The sequence below is a fragment of the Abramis brama genome (genome assembly GCF_963993115.1).
Source record: "Abramis brama genome assembly, chromosome: 22".
In the NCBI taxonomy this organism is placed as follows: Eukaryota; Metazoa; Chordata; class Actinopteri; order Cypriniformes; family Leuciscidae; genus Abramis; species Abramis brama.
Window position 1 is genome coordinate 29,782,119 of NC_139984.1, and position 18,629 is coordinate 29,800,747.

Genomic DNA, 18,629 nt, shown 5'->3' on the forward strand with positions numbered 1-18,629 from the left:
TATTGGCAGTAGCATTGTGAAATATTATTACAATAGTTTTCTTTATTGTAAAATTGTAAAATTTATTGTAAAATTTAATTTATTCCTGTGATCAAAGCGGAATTTTCAGCATCATTACTCCAGTCTTCAGTGTCAAATGATCCTTCAGAAATCATGCTAATATGATGATTTGCTGCTTAAGAAACATTTATGATTATTATCAATGTTGAAAACATTTGTGCTGCTTCATATTTTTGAGGAAACAGTGATACATGTTATTTTTCAGGATTCTTTGATGAATAGAAAGTTCAAGTTTCATTTATTTGAAACAGAATTTTTTTGTAACATTATAAATGTTTTTACTAATTGCTTTTGATCAATTTAATGCATCCTTACTGAATAAAAGTATACATTTATTTACAAAAAATATCTTACTGATATATATGAAATCAAACTTCTTCCGTTCATGTCCAGCGTAAGCAGATGGAGTTGGGTGACAGCATGGATCTCTCCTCATACCTGCTGAAGCCCGTCCAGAGGATCAGTAAATACAGCCTTCTGCTGCAGGAGATCCTGGACGAATGTGTGCCGGATCAGAGCGGAGAGCAAGAGGAGATCCGGGCGGCTCTAGAAGTGGTGCGGTTCCAGCTGCGGCACGGGAACGACCTGCTCACCATGGACGCCATCCGGGACTGCGATGTTAGTGGTGAAATTTCAAGTTGAATTTTAATAACCTATAAAAAAATTTTTTTAAGATATAGTTCACCAAATGTGCACTTTGGTCACCATATACACTCACATTTTATGTACGGTGGCCGAGAGAGCTCAACGTGCTGCAACTGAAGACATGCAAATGTAAAAAAACATCAGCAAATAAAGAAAACATCTTCAACAGTTTGACAACACATGCTGCAAATACTCACAACTCAACCAAATACAGAAACAATCTTTTAACACTCACAACGCAACCAAATACAGAAACATGCTTCAAATACTCACAACTCAACCAAATACAGAAACAAGCTTCAAACTACTCACAACTCAACCAAATACAGAAACATGCTTCAAATACTCACAACTCAACCAAATACAGAAACATGCTTCAAATACTCGCAACTCAACCAAATACAGAAACAAGCTTCAAATACTCACAACGTAACTAAATACAGAAACATGCTTCAAACACTCACAACTCAACCAAATACAGAAACACGCTTCAAATACTCACAACGCAACTAAATACAGAAACAAGCTTCAAATACTCACAACTCAACCAAATACAGAAACACGCTTCAAATACTCACAACGCAACTAAATACAGAAACAAGCTTCAAATACTCACAACTCAACCAAATACAGAAACATGCTTCAAATACTCGCAACTCAACCAAATACAGAAACAAGCTTCAAATACTCACAACGTAACTAAATACAGAAACATGCTTCAAACACTCACAACTCAACCAAATACAGAAACACGCTTCAAATACTCACAACGCAACTAAATACAGAAACAAGCTTCAAATACTCACAACTCAACCAAATTCACCTGACACACCTGAAACAGTTTTTCCATAATATGTAAGTTGCAATCATGGTTTTGTCATTCTATTTCTTCAGCTGAACCTGAACGAGCAGGGCCAACTGATTCGCCAGGATGAGTTTTGGGTAATTTTCCGCAAGAAACGTTCCCTCCGGCGAGTGTTTCTCTTCCAAGACGTCATTCTCTTCACCAAGACCAAAAAAAATGACCGTGGAGATGATGTGTACGTTTACAAATTGTCTATCAAGGTATGTGTATGGTAATATTAATATTTTATCTGGTCCGTTTTTTCCTTTGTGAAACAAACTGAACTCTTAGCATCAATACGCAATGATTTGCTGTGGTCATATTCAGCATTTTTCTATTTTCAAATAAAGGTATTAGTAAATAAAATCAGTGTTTGTTGCATTTGCACAATTTGATCCGTGTCTCCTATGATTACATTTTAAACTTGTTTAATGTTTCTCTGTAGACCTGTGAGATTGGCATGACCCACTCCTGCGGTCTGAGTGGCCGGAGTTTCGAGATCTGGTTCAGGAGGAGACGATCCCAGGACACCTACATCCTACAGGCAGAGACACGGGACATCAAGGAGGCCTGGACCAGAGACCTGGAACACATACTGTGGGAACAAGCGCTGAAGAGCAGAGGTCAGAGCATAGCACAACCCAGGTGAAAAAGACATACTGTTAAATGTATTAAAAATGTATTTTTCACCTGGGAATACAATATATGGTAAAAAATGTAAATGAGTCATTTAGAGATAAAGCCTAACAACTTTAAATGTTTACTTAGAGGTTACTGTACATGTTGTCTACGCTTGCATGTCCTTGTAGATCCACAGAACTTGTTGATATTTCTGTTTCAGAGATGAGACGACAAGAGAGGTTGTTCATGGGAATGAGTTGGAAACCTTTTATAAACTTTCAGCCCAGAAATGCAGCCGTTAACAATCACGCCGTGAACGGTGATGTTACAGGAAGAGGTATTTATCAGCCAATCACAAGCTGACGATTGAATTCTCTTTGATGCATAACACTCATAGTAATAAACTCAAGGAACGGTTTGAAAAAGAGGGTGGGCAAAACTATCCTGAAATTAGTTATTCTAGTATATTTATTATTAAAATACCACAATCAGGATTAAAACACTATTGCAACAGCTATGAACAAAATGCAGTTTTATCAAAATTTGTCTTTCCTCAGTTTTATTTAGTTTATTCAGAGTCTCAGCCCACAAACTGTAATATTCATGACCCAAGCTGCACCTGATAATTACAATGTGATGTTCACCCTAACTAATTCCTGTACAAATATCTAAACATTACTTGAGAAGAAAAATTACTTAAGATTTTTGGTTTTCTGAAAAATATCTCATAATGAACATAGTTACTCTACGCTTAAAACAAGAACAAATGTCTGCCAGTGTGGAAAGAAAAATAAACTTGTTTTCCCTTTAAATAAAGTTTGTTTTTTCTGATCCCACTGGCAGATTTTTTTATCATTGTTTTAAGCGTGAACTTAAGACTTAATATCTTTATTCATTTTGCTTCTCAAGCCAATGGAAAAATCCTTTTGATTTTTTGATGAGGGAACAAGGATGATGCTGAGTACATACATCACTGCATCTCTCTATCCTAGTTGCTACACGGCTGAAAAAAATACTGTATGTATTTGACTTAATAAAGTAAAACAACTATTCACCTAAACTTTCTGTGACTTTTGTTTTGACAGAAGTTGTAGGAATTCTGAAAACTCCCAATCCCTTGGTGTCCAGCCTTCAAAGGGGCGTGTCTCTGCCACGGCCTGATTCGATTGGCTCTGGCAGCAGCACGTCAACCGCCGGCAGCCACTCATCATCCTCGTCTGGGCGGGGCTCCATGTCCCCAAGCGTTTTCCAAGGAAAATACGGTATCAGAGCAAAAACATCTACTTACTATTACAGGAAAATAAATACAAGTGTCTGTATATTAAGGGAAAGGGCTTAGTAATATGAAATCTCTCTCTCCATCCATTCTTCATAGACTCATCTGCGGAGAACGCAGGTTTATTTAGCTGTGCGGATCCTAATTGCCCCACAGGAAGGAGAGCGTCTGTGTCATCACTGGTTCACTCCAGAACTCCTCAGTCGTCTCCTGCTCATGGTCTTCACTACAGCTCACCTACCCTGTCCAGAAAGAAGATCAGTCCACTCACAGATGCTCACGGCCCTCTCAAGGTTGAGACATAAATGCAAATCACCTCTTTTCCAAAACTCAGTGAGCTGTTTACCTAGACGACATTATTAGGCAAAATTATGCTCACCTGTCCTAAAGATCCTACATTGTAAAAAACATTCAAAGACACAACAGGCAGTAGGTTTTTTTTTTCGGTTTTTTTTCCATGCACTGATCAATTGTGGGCTATTTATTTCAGACAAATGGAAAGAAAACATCCAAAATAAAAATGTAAATGTTTATTTCTTGCACTACATCTATTTGCGTCTGTAGATTTCTATTACAGTGTACATATAAGTAAAAGTTAAATGTTTTTTTTAACTGCACTTCAGCAGCACTTATATACACCAAACTTTACAGTTTTATTCCTATCTATATTGTGAAGGTTATTACTGAGGGGTTTGTTCATGTATCATTCGCCTGATTTTATACAACGTTATTTCTAAAAACATTGTTTTTTTTTCCTGGCTGTTGACAGTATTTTCTGATTTATGGAGTGAAAAAAGGGATATCCAAAATCCCCTCAGTAAATTACTCCCCTGACTCTAATATAAATTACTCTTATACGACTAATTAAAGGAGAACTCCGGTCATTTTTTTGTAAATTTGGAGTGCTGTCAGTACAGAGAACAACGACAAAAATCGGTGTTGCCTACACCGTGTTATCCTCTTTTTAAAATTTGCACCCTGTTGACTTCAATGGGGCAAGTTTTAAACCTGCTTTTAGCCTCTTAACATCCTTGATGTGTCATTACAAGTGCACAGCCAATGTGAGTGATTCCTTCAGAGTGAACACGGTGAATCTGACTGCAGTAGATGTGAAAGATATTAATAAAAATGATGTTATTTCAGCCAGCGGACATACCTGTATTTACATCCTGTTTTCGGTCGAAGTCCATAGTAATCGATTGTCGAGTTCACGCGCATAGGTTTAGTTACCTATGATCACGCGCGTGAACTCGACAATCAAGATTTGGAGAGTTTAACACTGATATTTCAAGAGGAAAATAAGTTCATATTTTATGTTAATGATGTTATTCTGTGCTTACCTCAGTGTCAGTTTCAAGAGCCGATTCGATCCAAAGCATCAACAGAAGTTTAGCTGTGATAGAGGTAAGTTTTAATACAGATACAAATAATAAAAAGTACTTGGATAAAGTGATATATTTCAAATCTTGTATCATTCGCAAAATGTAAACTATTGCACAGCTCTAATCTGTTTAATGAGACTATATGTATTAATGTGACTTATCAACATCAACATCATGCAATTTCTGAATTATACTAATGATGCAAAATTTCTGCTTGTATCTCTTCAGAGGTAATTCACTGATGTCAGATCAGGTCATGTGACCTCTAACCAGTGAAGTCAACAAGTCAGATGTTACAGTTTGGAAACTCCTGATGCAGAACAGACCAGAAAATATATCAGTTCATATTTTGACAGAATTGTAGTAAGAAAGAAGAAAAAGCAAGATGAGAGTGACCAGACCTTTTTGTTGGACCAGTTGTTTACTTCATCATCATCATCATCATCATCAGAAAAGGCACATTTGAGGAACTACATGGACATTTTCCTGTTGCAGTTCTGGAAAAAGAACAGAAACATTCTGTTTAAGCTTGGCCACTGTTTTGCATGAGACAATTTCTTGATGAACTGTAAATAAAAATGTGTTTAAAAATCATATTACATAAGAAAATGCAATGTTTAATATTACATTAACCAGAATTTGAATTAATAGCCAAATATTTTATGTGTCATGATTATCAAACTTCCTGCTATACCACTGAAATGCTGTGCTTTGTACATTTAACCAGTTCAAAAACCCCAGTATAGTTTGTGGGGTTCAGGGAATTTTGAAAATACATACATAATGAAAACAATTGCTTGAAAATTTGTTTTGAAAATTCATTTGGACTGTCTAAGGGTTTTATGTTCATTTTGTGTATACTGTAATATGCAGGATGTCAGTACCTCACTGGAGAGAGAAAACTGTATTTTATTATTTAAAAGATTTATAATAAATAAAAGAAGGTAATTATAATTTGCAGTATTGTGTCTTGCTTTCGACAGACAGTCAGATAAACAGACAGACAGTAGCCATACGTTATTTCCAGTGACTTCCAGCACTAAACACTAAACGGTTTGCTTTGAACACAATCTAGTGAATTAATTAATTAATATATGTAAATAAAGTTCTAGTAAACATCCACTTATCCAAGCGGCCTCTTACATAATGAAAATAATTGTAAGACATTCTATATTCTAAATTACAAAGAATCTTAACTATAATCAACCTAATGCAGATCTGATGCAAATGTTTACTGCCTTCTACAGCACCATCTATAGTAGTAACTTCTAAATGTTTTACATTAACAATAATCACTATTGTGTGTGCAAGAAGTCTTTTGTTTAAAAAATGTATTCAAAAAGTGACTTAAAGTGGTCCTATTATGATTATACATTATTTTTTCCAATTTTCTTTAGTGTGTAATGTTACTGTCTGAGCATGAAAAAGCTCTGCAAAGGTACAAAGTTCTTCTCTATATCAGTGTCAGTGTTCCTGAACTCCCTGAAATGCCTCCATTGTAGTCTTGAGTTTTCTTCCAGGAACAAACACGTCACAATATTCCTCATTTAAATAATTAACATACAGAATAAAGGGGCGGGGCCTGGTTGAGTTAGTTAGTAGTGTTGAAACTGGCGGTTATGGTAAGGGGTGGGACATTTCCCAAACACACTCAAAGTGCTTGACCAATCACAACACAATGATCCAGCCAACCAATCAGAGCACAGTGCGCTTTTCAGAAGGAGGAGCTTATAGAGACAGGAACTAAACAGAGCGTTACTGACAGACTGGGAAGAGAGGAGCTGCAACAATTGAGAATATGGGGAAAATAATCAACATTCAAGCAGGAAAACCCATTCTAGTAGAGTCCAAAAACAACAAGACTTTGTAAAAGGGCATAATACAGTACGTCCTCTTTAATACACCTACTGTAACACAGACACACAAAAAACTCTGTTAGAGCTAAAACAGACCACATCCTCAAATGAATGAAAGTGACTCTGATTTACAGCTTTACAGTTGTAAGCAGACATGTCCAGGGGTGCACATATATAGATCATAATTAATGTGCTTCTATGACCCCACAGAGACTGTTCGTCAGAAATAGACTCATGTAACATGACATGCTGTAATGTGATTTAATGGCATCAGTATTTTGAAGAAGACAGGAACTGTCATAAATAAGAGCCGGGGTTCAATGTCTACGTCTTCTGACACCACCGTAACATTAGGACACAACGCCCAAAATATCTCTCCAGTGACCCCAGCACATGCTGAAGTCACCCAACACGGAGCCACACGCCTAGCGCAGGCCAAGCATTACCGCCTGGGACCATGGACAAAGGTAGGATCAACTTCATGGTAGCATTTGGAGCAAATAACACGTTTTTGTGGTAAATTTGGATACTTATTGGGAAAATGCATGAGAAATAATTTGCCACAGTGTCTTTACGGGAACTGTGAAAGCCTGTTCAACGTACATGTGGTTGTGATGTAAAGATCATCCACAGCTGTTACCTGAAGATTTATTCACTTCAATCGAACAGATAATTGCATTGCAATACCTTAAAAAAAACGTTTTTCTCAGGTTGAAATAATTAATCCTCAACACTTTTCTTCTACAACAGTCAGTATTGGTGACCTTGTGATTTCACTCGTGACTGAGGTGTTTATCTGTTTAAAATATCTACATATCTTCATGGGTCAGAGTGCTAAAGAATCACAATGCTTTTGCATCAGTTTCTAGCTGTGCATGATGTTCCTGTCCATTGCAAAACATGCAAACCCATTTATTCTGATTCCTCAAATGTTAGTCAAGAATCTATGGGTCATGTGCTAAAAATAGAAATGCTTAAATGGCAGCATGTTGTGCATGTGCTTCGTCACTGAAAATGACAAGTGCAAATTAATATTATAAATATTTGCAAAATGCACAAAGGCATTTATTAAAGAATCAATGACTGCATATTTTCTATTTCTTCCCTTCACAGTCGTGGAGATTGAACGCATTGATCTGGCGTGTGAGAAGAACAACACGGATCACCACACGCTTCTGAACGGTGTGGACAGACTGATCGTGAGGAGAGGACAGCCGTTCACCATTACTCTACACCTGACACCGGGAACTCACTTTCAAAATGGGGCCGATATCAATTTCATCGCCAAAACAGGTTCCTCGATCACTTCCATCCTATTCAGACTTTACAACAAACATACATATCTGAACCATTAGGCACCAAAGCAACCTAACATCATGAGTTGGTGATATGAGTGAAAGCAACCACTGCCACTGCAACAAAGTTAAGCAGACTTAACTAAGCAGCAGCAACCAATGGCAGTGCAGAAAGTGAAGCTCAAGTGAAAGTGAAGCCTGGAAACTGTAGTTAACAAGGGTCAGAATTTAATTGGCAGATGCTGTAATTAAATATATAAACGCACACACACACACACAAAATATAACATACATACATATACATATATATATATATATATATATATATATTTTATTTTAAACAACGTTCACATTATTCAAAATTCACATATTTTTGAAAGGCTATCAATGAAAAAAAAAAGACATCTAATAGCAAACTTTGATCCATTCGTAGTTTAACAACTACTAGCAACAATTACTTGGTGACCAAACACAATTAAAATGCTGTAAAAAATAAATAAAAATCACTCCTAGATAGATCATTACAATAGGCATCCACCTGTGAGGTCTAGCTTGGAGACATCGGATTTTAATGAAATAAGTATGATGCCAAAAAAAATAATTGTTCCGCCAATAACACGCACTTATAAATCATTTACAATTAAAACAGGAACGTGCATGTTCACTTTAGATGCTAATGACTTTGTTAAAACACTTAGGCTACAATAAATCAGGGCTGGTTTTATTACAGGGCGTCCCATGACAGTGAAGTTTACTTCTGTATTTAGAGGATTTACAGTGCTGAAAGGCATGGCAGTTATGCTGCACACACAGTCATCAGATCATACGCTAGTATATAATTAGAAACATGATGTAAAGGCTTCAAAACATGCATGTCACATTTAGAGTTCTTGTGTTTATCCATTCATGTCTTCCTGTTTGATTTCAGGTCCGATACCCTCAGTGGAAGCACAAACCAAAGCCAAATTCAGCCTCAGTAAATTCTTCTCCAGATCATGCTGGAGTGCCACTGCAGAGACAGCGTCCGACAGCACAGTCTCTCTGACCGTGTGCTCACACCCAAACGCCCCTATTGGAGTCTATAAGCTGATCCTGGATCAGGGAGAAGGAGTTGGCCTGGGAGATTTTGTCCTGCTCTTTAACCCCTGGTGCAAAAGTAAGCTGTTTTATAATGAGTGATCAATACTGATGAGCACATAACCAGGGGCACACAATGAAAATGAGGTGAAGAGGTCAGAAAATTGCTATAAAGACATGATTCCTTTCTTCCTGTGAGCCAGATTACAGCTATTTGTTCGATTCTCAGCCCATTTTCACATTTATGAATGATCCTGAAGACATTATTTTATGGCTAATCCTGATTTCCACTTTTTTCTACTGTTTTACAGATTATAAATTAAATTACTTTTGACATTTGACTGCTTTTATTTTGCTACATGCATTAAAGCGAATATATATATAGGTATATATAGGTATATATATATAATTTAAAAAAATCTTCATTCTTATTTTGTAAAAAAAAAAAAAAGCATACTTGATGAAAATAATTGATATTTTCAATTATCGTTCAATTATATTTTCAATTATTATTATACAAGATAACTCATCTTCCTTGTATTAGGTAACATTTGGCAAATCCAAATTATTATTGTTTTTAGTCAAATCGCAAATTTCAAGACACTGCTAATATTGCTTACTTTCGCATTTTACAAATTAAAATATTCTCAATTAATATTTCAATTTCAAATTAATATTCTCAATCTGTGTTGGCCGTTTCAGAGGACTCAGTATATCTGGCGAGTGAAGCAGAGAGGGAGGAATACGTCCTCTCTCAGGACGGGCTGATCTACCGCGGGATACCCAAGCGTATCACGGCCCTACCGTGGTTTTTTGGACAGGTTCTGCTTTTCGCAATATCTCTATGACAACTTCCTTTAATACAATCATTTTTAGTGGCAGAAGCAGCCAATAAAGCACTGAGATGGTATTAGTGCACAAAGCATTTACAATTCACTGACATGTTTGTCTTCTGTTTCCACAGTTTGAGTCTGGCATACTGGACATCTGTCTGCAGATTTTGAATGAAAGTCCAAAATACATTAGTGATGCAGCTCTGGATTGTTCTGAGAGAAGGAACCCTGTGTACGTGACTCGAGTCCTCAGTGCCATGGTTAGTAACGGCCCTCAAACATTACTGAAGTTACTATAATAACTATAAAAGTGTTCTGCTTGATTATCACCAGCTTAACCGCTATTCAGTTACAATCTAAAACTTGACGTTTAGATTCTAATCTACAATTTCCATTAAGCAAAACATTCAAATTCTGCTTCTTTTAAGACTTAAACAACATAATCTAGTCTAGTAGTGTATAATCATTTTATTCTTGCAAGCATTGAAGAAAATGTTAAAGGTGTCTTGTATTGTTCAGATCAACAGTCGAGGAGATAAAGGAGTTCTGGAGGGTAACTGGTCAGGTGACTATGAGGACGGGGTAAAGCCCACCGTCTGGAAGGACAGTTGCTCCATCCTCGGGCAGTGGAGTAACAACGGCTGCGAAGCGGTGCGTTACGCACAGTGCTGGGTGTTCGCAGCTGTTGCCTGCACAGGTGCTTCATTAACTTTGCAAAAATTATCTCAAGTCTATTAACAATCATTTAAAGGGATACTTCACTTTAAAATGAAAATCCTGTCATCATTTACTCACCCTCAAGTTGTTTCAGACCTGTATGAATTTCTTTCTTCTGCTGCACAGAAAGATAGATATTTTGAAGAATGTCAGTAACCAGTAGGGGTGTAACGGTACGTGTATTCGTACCGGACCGTTTCGGTACAGGGCTTTCGGTTCGGTGCACGTGTGCACCGAATGACCGAATGCAATATTTTGTGTGCGGAACATAGGTACATTTTCGTGTTTCCACACAAACATATTAAGTGGCGGAAGTCTCCGCGTTCAGCGCAAATCCCGCCCTGCAGCTGATTCTAAAGTTTTACCCGTCGTCACTGTAACCTAAACCACTGAAATTGACTGCAGGGCAAAAAAAAAAAATCACACACCGCGCAGCGCGCGCTGTACAACAACATACACGGCACGCTTTAGCCCAGCCTCTCGCTAGCTAGCGTTATGGCCAATGCAGACAAGCCCTTGTGGCAGTATGGACAAGCCGGAGCTTGAAGAGCCACCCTTTACACTTTGGAAAAGTTATATATATATATTTATATATATTATAATATGAGCAGGCCTACAAGCTGGGATTGGTAATGCTGCACTGTAATCATAGTTATTTATTTATATTTTTCATTATATTTTATTATGTGATATTGGTTTGAGACTGAGAGTATTTTATTTAGTGGAGAACTTTGCAGCAGTATTTTATTTCTTATTCTTTTTTTATTTTATATATATTTTATTCAAAAGTGTTTAAAAAAGTGTAAACAAATTGTTAAAAAAAGTTTATAATAATAAACAACCTGCAGTTTAATGTTTGCATTTCTTTCCCTTACTGTACCGAAAATGAACCGAACCGTGACTTTAAAACCGAGGTACGTACCGAACTGTGATTTTTGCGTACCGTTACACCCCTAGTAACCAGAGTTAACTGGAACCATTGACTTCCATAGTACTTTTTTTTCCTACTATGGAAGTCCATGGTTCCAGTTAACTGTTTGGTTACTGACATTCTTCAAAATATCTATCTTTCTGTGCAGCAGAAGAAAGAAATTCATACAGGTTTGAAACAACTTGAGGGTGAGTAAATGATGACAGAATTTTCATTTTAAAGTGAAGTATCCCTTTAACCAAATAGCAAGCAGATGCATCATTGTACTGTATTTTTCAACAAATTTGGTTTGTTTGTGTTAATTTTATTTGTATGTGGTACTGAATATGTAACACAATGAATAATTATAAATATGGTTGGGGTCATTTCTAGATGTTATATTTGCACTATTCAAATGTTTTTAATAACCCTGGTTCATAACCTCCACTTTTCAGTAATCATGTTTACTTTTTAAAGGCATATGCCTGTCCCAATTATTCAAACTGTTCCTACCTGTTAGGTACCAACAATCTCAGTTATGACAGATTCTGATCCCCATTTTATGCTTTATTTGTGTCCCAGTGTCCAGAGCTTTGGGAATCCCATGCAGAGTCGTCACTAACTTTGGATCAGCACATGACAGCAATGGCGACCTAATAATGGAGCGTTTCTACAACGAATTTGACGAGAACATTGCTGACGACTCCATATGGTACGTATAGTGAAGTTAAAATTAATCCAGATAAAGTTAAGTGGTACATTCTTAAAAAATAAAGGTTCTTTATTGCCTATTGTTCCATTTAACATCCATAGAACCTTTCCATTCCACAAAAGGTTCTTTAGATATTAAACTTGAGTATCACTCTTAAAAAAATTAAGGTTCTTTATTAGTATGTTTCCATGTAGAACCTTTAACATTAATGGAAACTTTCCATTGCACAAAAGGTAGAGGAAAATGTTTCTTTAGAATATTAAACTGTTCACTGAAAGGTTCTTTGGGGAACCAAAACTTTTTAATTCATGGTATCGCTGTGAAAACCCCATTTTGGGACCTTTATTTTAAAGTGTAAAGCAAATATGAAAAAGGCACCTTGTCCTTGCTCAGGAACTTCCACGTTTGGGTGGAGAACTGGATGACACGTTCAGACCTGGCACTCGGGTATGAAGGTTGGCAAGCGAGTGACCCAACACCCCAGCATATGAGTGATGGTGAGCCAATGATCAATGACTGATTAAAGAGAAAAAGCAGAGTCAATGAAGAAGGACTTCAATTCTGTTGTCTTCTTTTTGTCAGGCGTCCCCTGTTGTGGTCCGTCCTCCGTCAGAGCAATCAAAGAGGGTGAGCTCACTTTCCAATATGACACCCCGTTCTTGTACGCTGAGGTAAACGCAGACGTGGTGGAGTACATCAAACTGAGAGATGGAAGAGTCTTTAAGATAGGAGGATCTACTGCGGAGGTTGGGAAATCCATCAGCACTAAAGCAGTGGGCAGAGATGAGAGAGAGGACATTACACACAACTACAAGTATCCAGAGGGTAGGGAGACATTCTGGGTTCTTCATTCATTCATTGTTAAGGATTTAGATTGGTAAGCAACGGGATTCACAACAGGTTCAATTCCCAAAAGGGAATCCATAAAATATCATCAGTGTACCATTGAAAAAGCCACTTGGTTAGAATGGGTGTATCTGTTCTGCTGGGGAAAAAACAGGGCTGAATGCAAAAACAAAAACAAAAAAAAAACATCTTTTGATTGCATTTGAATCAGTCTGACAAATTATTTTCTTATTTATAAAATGTTATTAAAACTTTACAGCAGTAGCTCAGAAGTATGCAAACAAAACAGGCATTGTAACTATTGATCAGAGTCAAATTGAAACAGAACTGAATAGTTCTCAAAATCAAAAATCAAATCAAAAGCTTGTGAATTTAATTGTAATAAAGTAAATACAGCTTCAATTGAGTTTCAATGCTGGTCCAAGCTACTGTATGTTAGTTGGTTGTAGTTTGGCACTGGTCTAGCTGGTGTGTTAACAATGGTAGACTTGAGCCACGTTTCCACCGCAGGAACTTTCCACAGGAACTAGGGCTTTGGGGTGGTACTCGGTTTGTTTCAACCAGGGTCTAAATTAAGTTCCAGGTAAAAAATTTCCCAACAGAAAGTCCCTGCTCGCGAGGTAGTACTTTCAGTGGCGGAACTTGGGCACTGAATTGGTTGAGTTCACACAGCATTTTATTTCAACCACCATTTTTAAAATTCTGTTGCGGTGCTTGCCGTAAGAGTTGTTTGCTATTCGAATCAACAATGGAGTTTAAAAAATAGGTCAGATGGACCGACGACGAGGTTTAGGCTTTATTAAGTTTATATACAGAGAACGAAATCCAGTCCTACGTCCTACGACACCGGACTAATTTGGCTAATTTTCACGGTACTTTAGACCGCAATCGAAACGCAGACAGCAACAGGTCTAGGGGGGAAAGGGTTCCAGGGAAAAATTGTTCCGTTTAATTTCAGTGGAAACGCGGCTTTGGTGAGGCTAGGTTAAAAGCCTGGTAGAGACACCAGCATACAAAACATGAAAAAAAAAACTGTTTCCCTTTTTTTTCTTGGTGTCAGTAGGGCAGTAAGACTGAGCATTGTCTGGTACCGATAAATTGTGACGTTAACAAATTTCCCTTGCCCTCGTCATGATAAAGACTGTATTCTGTTCAGGTTCTGAAGAGGAGAGAAAGGTTTTTGAGAAAGCAAATCATCACAACAGACTTGCACAGGCCGGAGAGGAACCAGGTTTACACATCAAGATCAGAGTGACCCCAGATATGCAGATCGGCTCCGACTTTGACGTTTACGCAGAGCTCAAAAACAACACTATGGTCACAAAGTGCTGTCGGGTCATGTTTTACGCCCAGGCGGTGTCCTACAACGGCAAACTTGGGGAAACCTGTGGACTGGGCGAGTTTACAGAGATGAATTTAGCTTCTACTGAGGGTAAGACTGGTTCATTAAGTTGTAACTTGTACTTTGTGTATTCATATGTATTCAAAAAGGTAACCCTGTCTCACCTTGTTTTATATTTCAGGGGGCAAGGTAACTCTTCGACTGGAGTACGCGGAGTACAGTAAAGCCATTACTCATGACAGGATGATCAAACTGATGGCTTTACTCATCGACGCAGAGACACGGGATTTCTACAGAGCAAAGAAGACCATCATGCTGGACAGCCCTGAAATAATCGTCAATGTAAAACTAATCTTTTGGTTTCATTATACTGATCTTGACAATTTACATTTACAGTATGTGGGCTTTACAAAATTAGCATATTATTGGGCAGAAGTTTTTTTTGTCAATTAAATCCCAAATAAACACCAAAATGCTGTACAGTATTCAACTCGTGGAGTTTACAAGCAAGATCCACAAAACATGGCAAAGACCTAAAGCCTGTTTTTATCCCACTTTCTATATACAGTATATATATATATATACACACTTTTTTTATGGACTTGCATAGTGGATCAAACATCCCCAAATCTAAATAGAAATGTCCATCTAACAACTTTTTAATTACTTCTATTAAGTTAATTAAACAACTACAAAATAATGTTAATGTCTCAGTGGTTAAAGTAAAATCCCTCAATCTTTTATGAAAAAGCACAGTGTGGAATGACTTGTGGTTCACATTTTGGACTTCACAAACATTCAGGGGCTAATTAGATTATGCTCATTTAAATTATTTGGCCTAATTAGAGCTGGACTGAATCAGCAGAGTCTCAAGTTGCTCGCTAAATTGAGACAGCCAGTACATATTTAATATGAATAACGTATACATGACTCACAGATTTAATAAGGTGTGATTCGTTCCCTCGTAGATTCTGGGCGTGCCGAAAGTGGGCCAGATCCTGGTGGCAGATTTAGCGCTGCAGAATCCACTGCCGGAGCCTCTGGAGAACTGTGTGTTCACTATACATGGTGCCAACCTGACTGACGGGAAACCCATCACTCATGAGTAAGTCATCTGCTCACTTAGGATTGGGGTGTGAAACTACATTCCCTCGCTCTGCCAGCAGACATAACTGGTATCATTTTAAATCATCACTTGGCCAGTTTGGGAGACAAATGCAGCATTTCTTCAGTGGTAATGCATTAGTACAACACATAAATATAATGAACACAGTGTAAGTTACTTTGAAATTGTAGCCTACAAGCTACTAAATAGTTAAAACTATGCATGACCAACCAGGAATATTGCAATTAAAGGGTTAGTTCACCCAAAAATGAAAATTCTGTCAGTAATTACTCTCCCTCATGTTGTTCCAACCGCGTAAGACTTTCGTTCATCTTCGGAACACAAATTAAGATATTTTTGATGAAATCTGAGTGCTGGATCACTTCTCCATAGGCTGCTAGGTGACCGAAACTTGCTGGCCCAGAAAAGTTATTAAAGAGATCGTTAATATAGTCCAAGTGACTACAGTGGCTCAATCTTAAGTATATCAAGTGACGAGAATACTTTTTGTGCGCAAAAACAAACAAAAATAACGACTTTATTCCACTATTCATTTCCTTCTCTCTGGGCCTCTAGTTGGTTCACGTAGTGTTTTTGCGCAGCGCGTCTGTGTTACACGTCACCACGTAGGCTCACTATTGGCCCGACGCTGGTCATGTGTGTGATGCGTGATGACGTGTAACACAAACGCGCAGCGCAAAATCACTACGAGGCCCAGAGAGAAGGAAATGAATAGTGGAATAAAGTCGTTATTTTTGTTTGTTTTTGCGCACAAAAAGTATTCTCGTCACTTGATATACTTAAGATTGAGCCACTGTAGTCACTTGGACTATATTAACGATCTCTTTAATAACTTTTCTGGGCCAGCAAGTTTCGGTCACCTAGCAGCCTATGGAGAAGTGATCAGCTCTCAGATTTCATCAAAAATATCTTAATTTGTGTTCCGAAGATGAACGAAGGTCTTACGCGGTTGGAACAACATGAGGGTGAGTAATTACTGACAGAATTTTCATTTTTGGGTGAACTAACCCTTTAAATTGTCCTATATCTATCTGTATATCTATCCATCCGTCCATCTAACAACCATTCAGAACACCATAGCAATCACGTAGACCCATCCTAATTTTGTAGCATGTACTGAATGCTAAATTTGAAAGAGATTTTTTTTTTCTTTTTTTTGTCTGACTGAAAAAATGAGCATGTATTCAAATGTCATTAAAAATAAACTTCATCATTGCTACATTTAGTCCTATTGTAGGTTTAAAATTTTCTGTTTACTTATTTTTGATGTTTAAGATATTGAAGATATAAATGAATGACTGAATTTAAGTTGCTCATTAAAACCCTAAACATCTTAAACAGTCACACTGTTTTCTGACTACAGACGTTTTTCACATGATGTGCAACACTGTCAAGATATTTGTCGCTGTTTTTAATACAAAATATATAATAAAATAAATGCATTATTGTAACAGTTGTTTTTTTCCCCGCAGGGTTGGAACAGTTGGTGCTAAAGAGTTTGCAACCGCCAAAGTGGAGTTCACACCAAAGCTGCCAGGACAAAGAAAAATACTGATAGATTTTACCAGTGATAAACTTCACAACATTGAGACCTATGAGAATCTAGTCATCTATGAATAAATGAGCTGTTTTTACTTACGCTTGTGATATCTTGTTCTGTTAATGGTATCTAGCTTTTTTAACTTGGGCCGGCGGTGTGCAGAGGCCATGTTTAGGGCCAGACATCATTTTGACACTGGCACTTTTGAATTTTCAGAAACATGACTTGAACTTCCCAAATGCCACTTTTAGTGCACAAATTGCTTCTGAATATTTTGCTCTGTTAAAACTATACTGTTGATTTATTATAATTACTGTGAACACAGAAAAAAAATATTCCACTTTACAAATAGAAGTGTGGTTGGAATAAATTGCCTCTCGTTTGCATGTCTGATGTGCATTTCTCATGTTAGAAAAATTATTTGCATATTGCATCAATGCAAACCTGCTAAAAAAAAAGTCTCAAACTCTCCAATAAGTCACTGTAATGCAGTTCTTCAGCATTTAAAACAAACCACATTCAGTCCCACTTTCAATCGTCTGGAGTCAAACTAACATCGACCGTATCAAGAGCTTCTTGTGAGGAAACATTCTTTATACTTTTTTTAAATGCTTACATATTGTTTTCAATTTATCTCTCCACTTTTTCCTTTGCTTTCTTATAGATTACAAAGAAAATATAAAAATGGTGACTTGGGATGCAACCAACACTTCAACATGCAGACAATCGTTGTTCTCAGCGAACTCCAGCTCGTGCTACATTATACCCACCTATTTTATCGCTGTCTCTCTCAGCATCAACCTGGTTCTTGGTCTTCCAGCAAACTGTTACATACTATGGCTGAGCGTGAAAGAGATGATTCAAGGACAGTCCACTGAAATCTTTGTCTTTAATGCAGCGCTGGTTGAGGTTTTCTACTGCCCTTCCTATGTTTTTGTCATAAAGCTGTATTTCTTTAATTGTGCTGATTGCATGTTTGCCGTATACTTTCCTGCACTGGTGTTGTTGGTCGGCCGTCCTCTGTTTCAGAGCTGCATCTGCGTGGAGCGTTACATAGGGGTTCTCCATCCTGTGACCTTCCTGAAGCTCAAACCCATGAAGTACAGGATTGCCATATCTGTCATTGGATGGATTCTGATCATTAGCTCAAGCTTAATAGTTTCAGTGAACATCATTGAACTTCATATCTTAGTCTTGCCAGAGCTCCTTGTTTTTTTCAGTATCAAAGCGTTCAGCTGCTTGATGGTCCTGAAGGCTCTGAAGCATCCTGGACCTAGTGACGACTTCAAGAGGAAAGATGGAGTGAATCAAGACAAACTCAAGGCTTTTCGCATCATTCGGATCGTGCTGGCGTCTGCAGTGCTTATGTACGGTCCTATGATTATCTCTCTTGTGTTTTATTACATTATGGATTTAAAGACGTTTCTTTTGTCCTGGTCTGGGGCCTCATGCATTGGGATCATGTCAGGGTTTGTGCAGCCTTTTCTCTATCTCAAAAGAGTTGGAAAACTGCCATTTTGCTAGAGGCAATTCACATATAGTGTAGG

General features: G+C 37.6%; 2 protein-coding genes across 2 annotated transcripts in view; both read left to right on the forward strand.

The window, feature by feature from the left end:
* The window catches only part of quoa (quattro a), a gene marked incomplete at its 5' end in the record, with an annotated part of 65,235 nt that extends 59,484 nt beyond the window's left edge, over positions 1 to 5,751 (forward strand). The window contains 8 exons of the mRNA XM_084098660.1: positions 454 to 678; positions 1,600 to 1,770; positions 1,995 to 2,172; positions 2,391 to 2,507; positions 3,256 to 3,432; positions 3,546 to 3,739; positions 4,792 to 4,850; positions 5,057 to 5,751. Of these exons, the coding sequence (XP_083954786.1) occupies positions 454 to 678; positions 1,600 to 1,770; positions 1,995 to 2,172; positions 2,391 to 2,507; positions 3,256 to 3,432; positions 3,546 to 3,739; positions 4,792 to 4,839 (1,110 nt within the window). The 3' untranslated portion in view covers positions 4,840 to 4,850; positions 5,057 to 5,751. The remainder of the gene's footprint in view (positions 1 to 453; positions 679 to 1,599; positions 1,771 to 1,994; positions 2,173 to 2,390; positions 2,508 to 3,255; positions 3,433 to 3,545; positions 3,740 to 4,791; positions 4,851 to 5,056) is intronic.
* A 1,258-nt stretch (positions 5,752 to 7,009) lies between these two features.
* Positions 7,010 to 17,476, forward strand: tgm2a (transglutaminase 2, C polypeptide A). Its single transcript, XM_084098309.1, has 13 exons — positions 7,010 to 7,151; positions 7,798 to 7,977; positions 8,908 to 9,135; positions 9,759 to 9,877; positions 10,021 to 10,149; positions 10,409 to 10,586; positions 12,099 to 12,228; positions 12,622 to 12,725; positions 12,811 to 13,053; positions 14,231 to 14,506; positions 14,598 to 14,758; positions 15,385 to 15,521; positions 17,015 to 17,476. The coding sequence occupies exons 1-13, from the start codon at positions 7,142 to 7,144 to the stop codon at positions 17,160 to 17,162; spliced, it is 2,043 nt and encodes a 680-aa protein (XP_083954435.1). The 5' UTR covers positions 7,010 to 7,141; the 3' UTR covers positions 17,163 to 17,476.
* Positions 17,477 to 18,629: the final 1,153 nt, after the last annotated feature.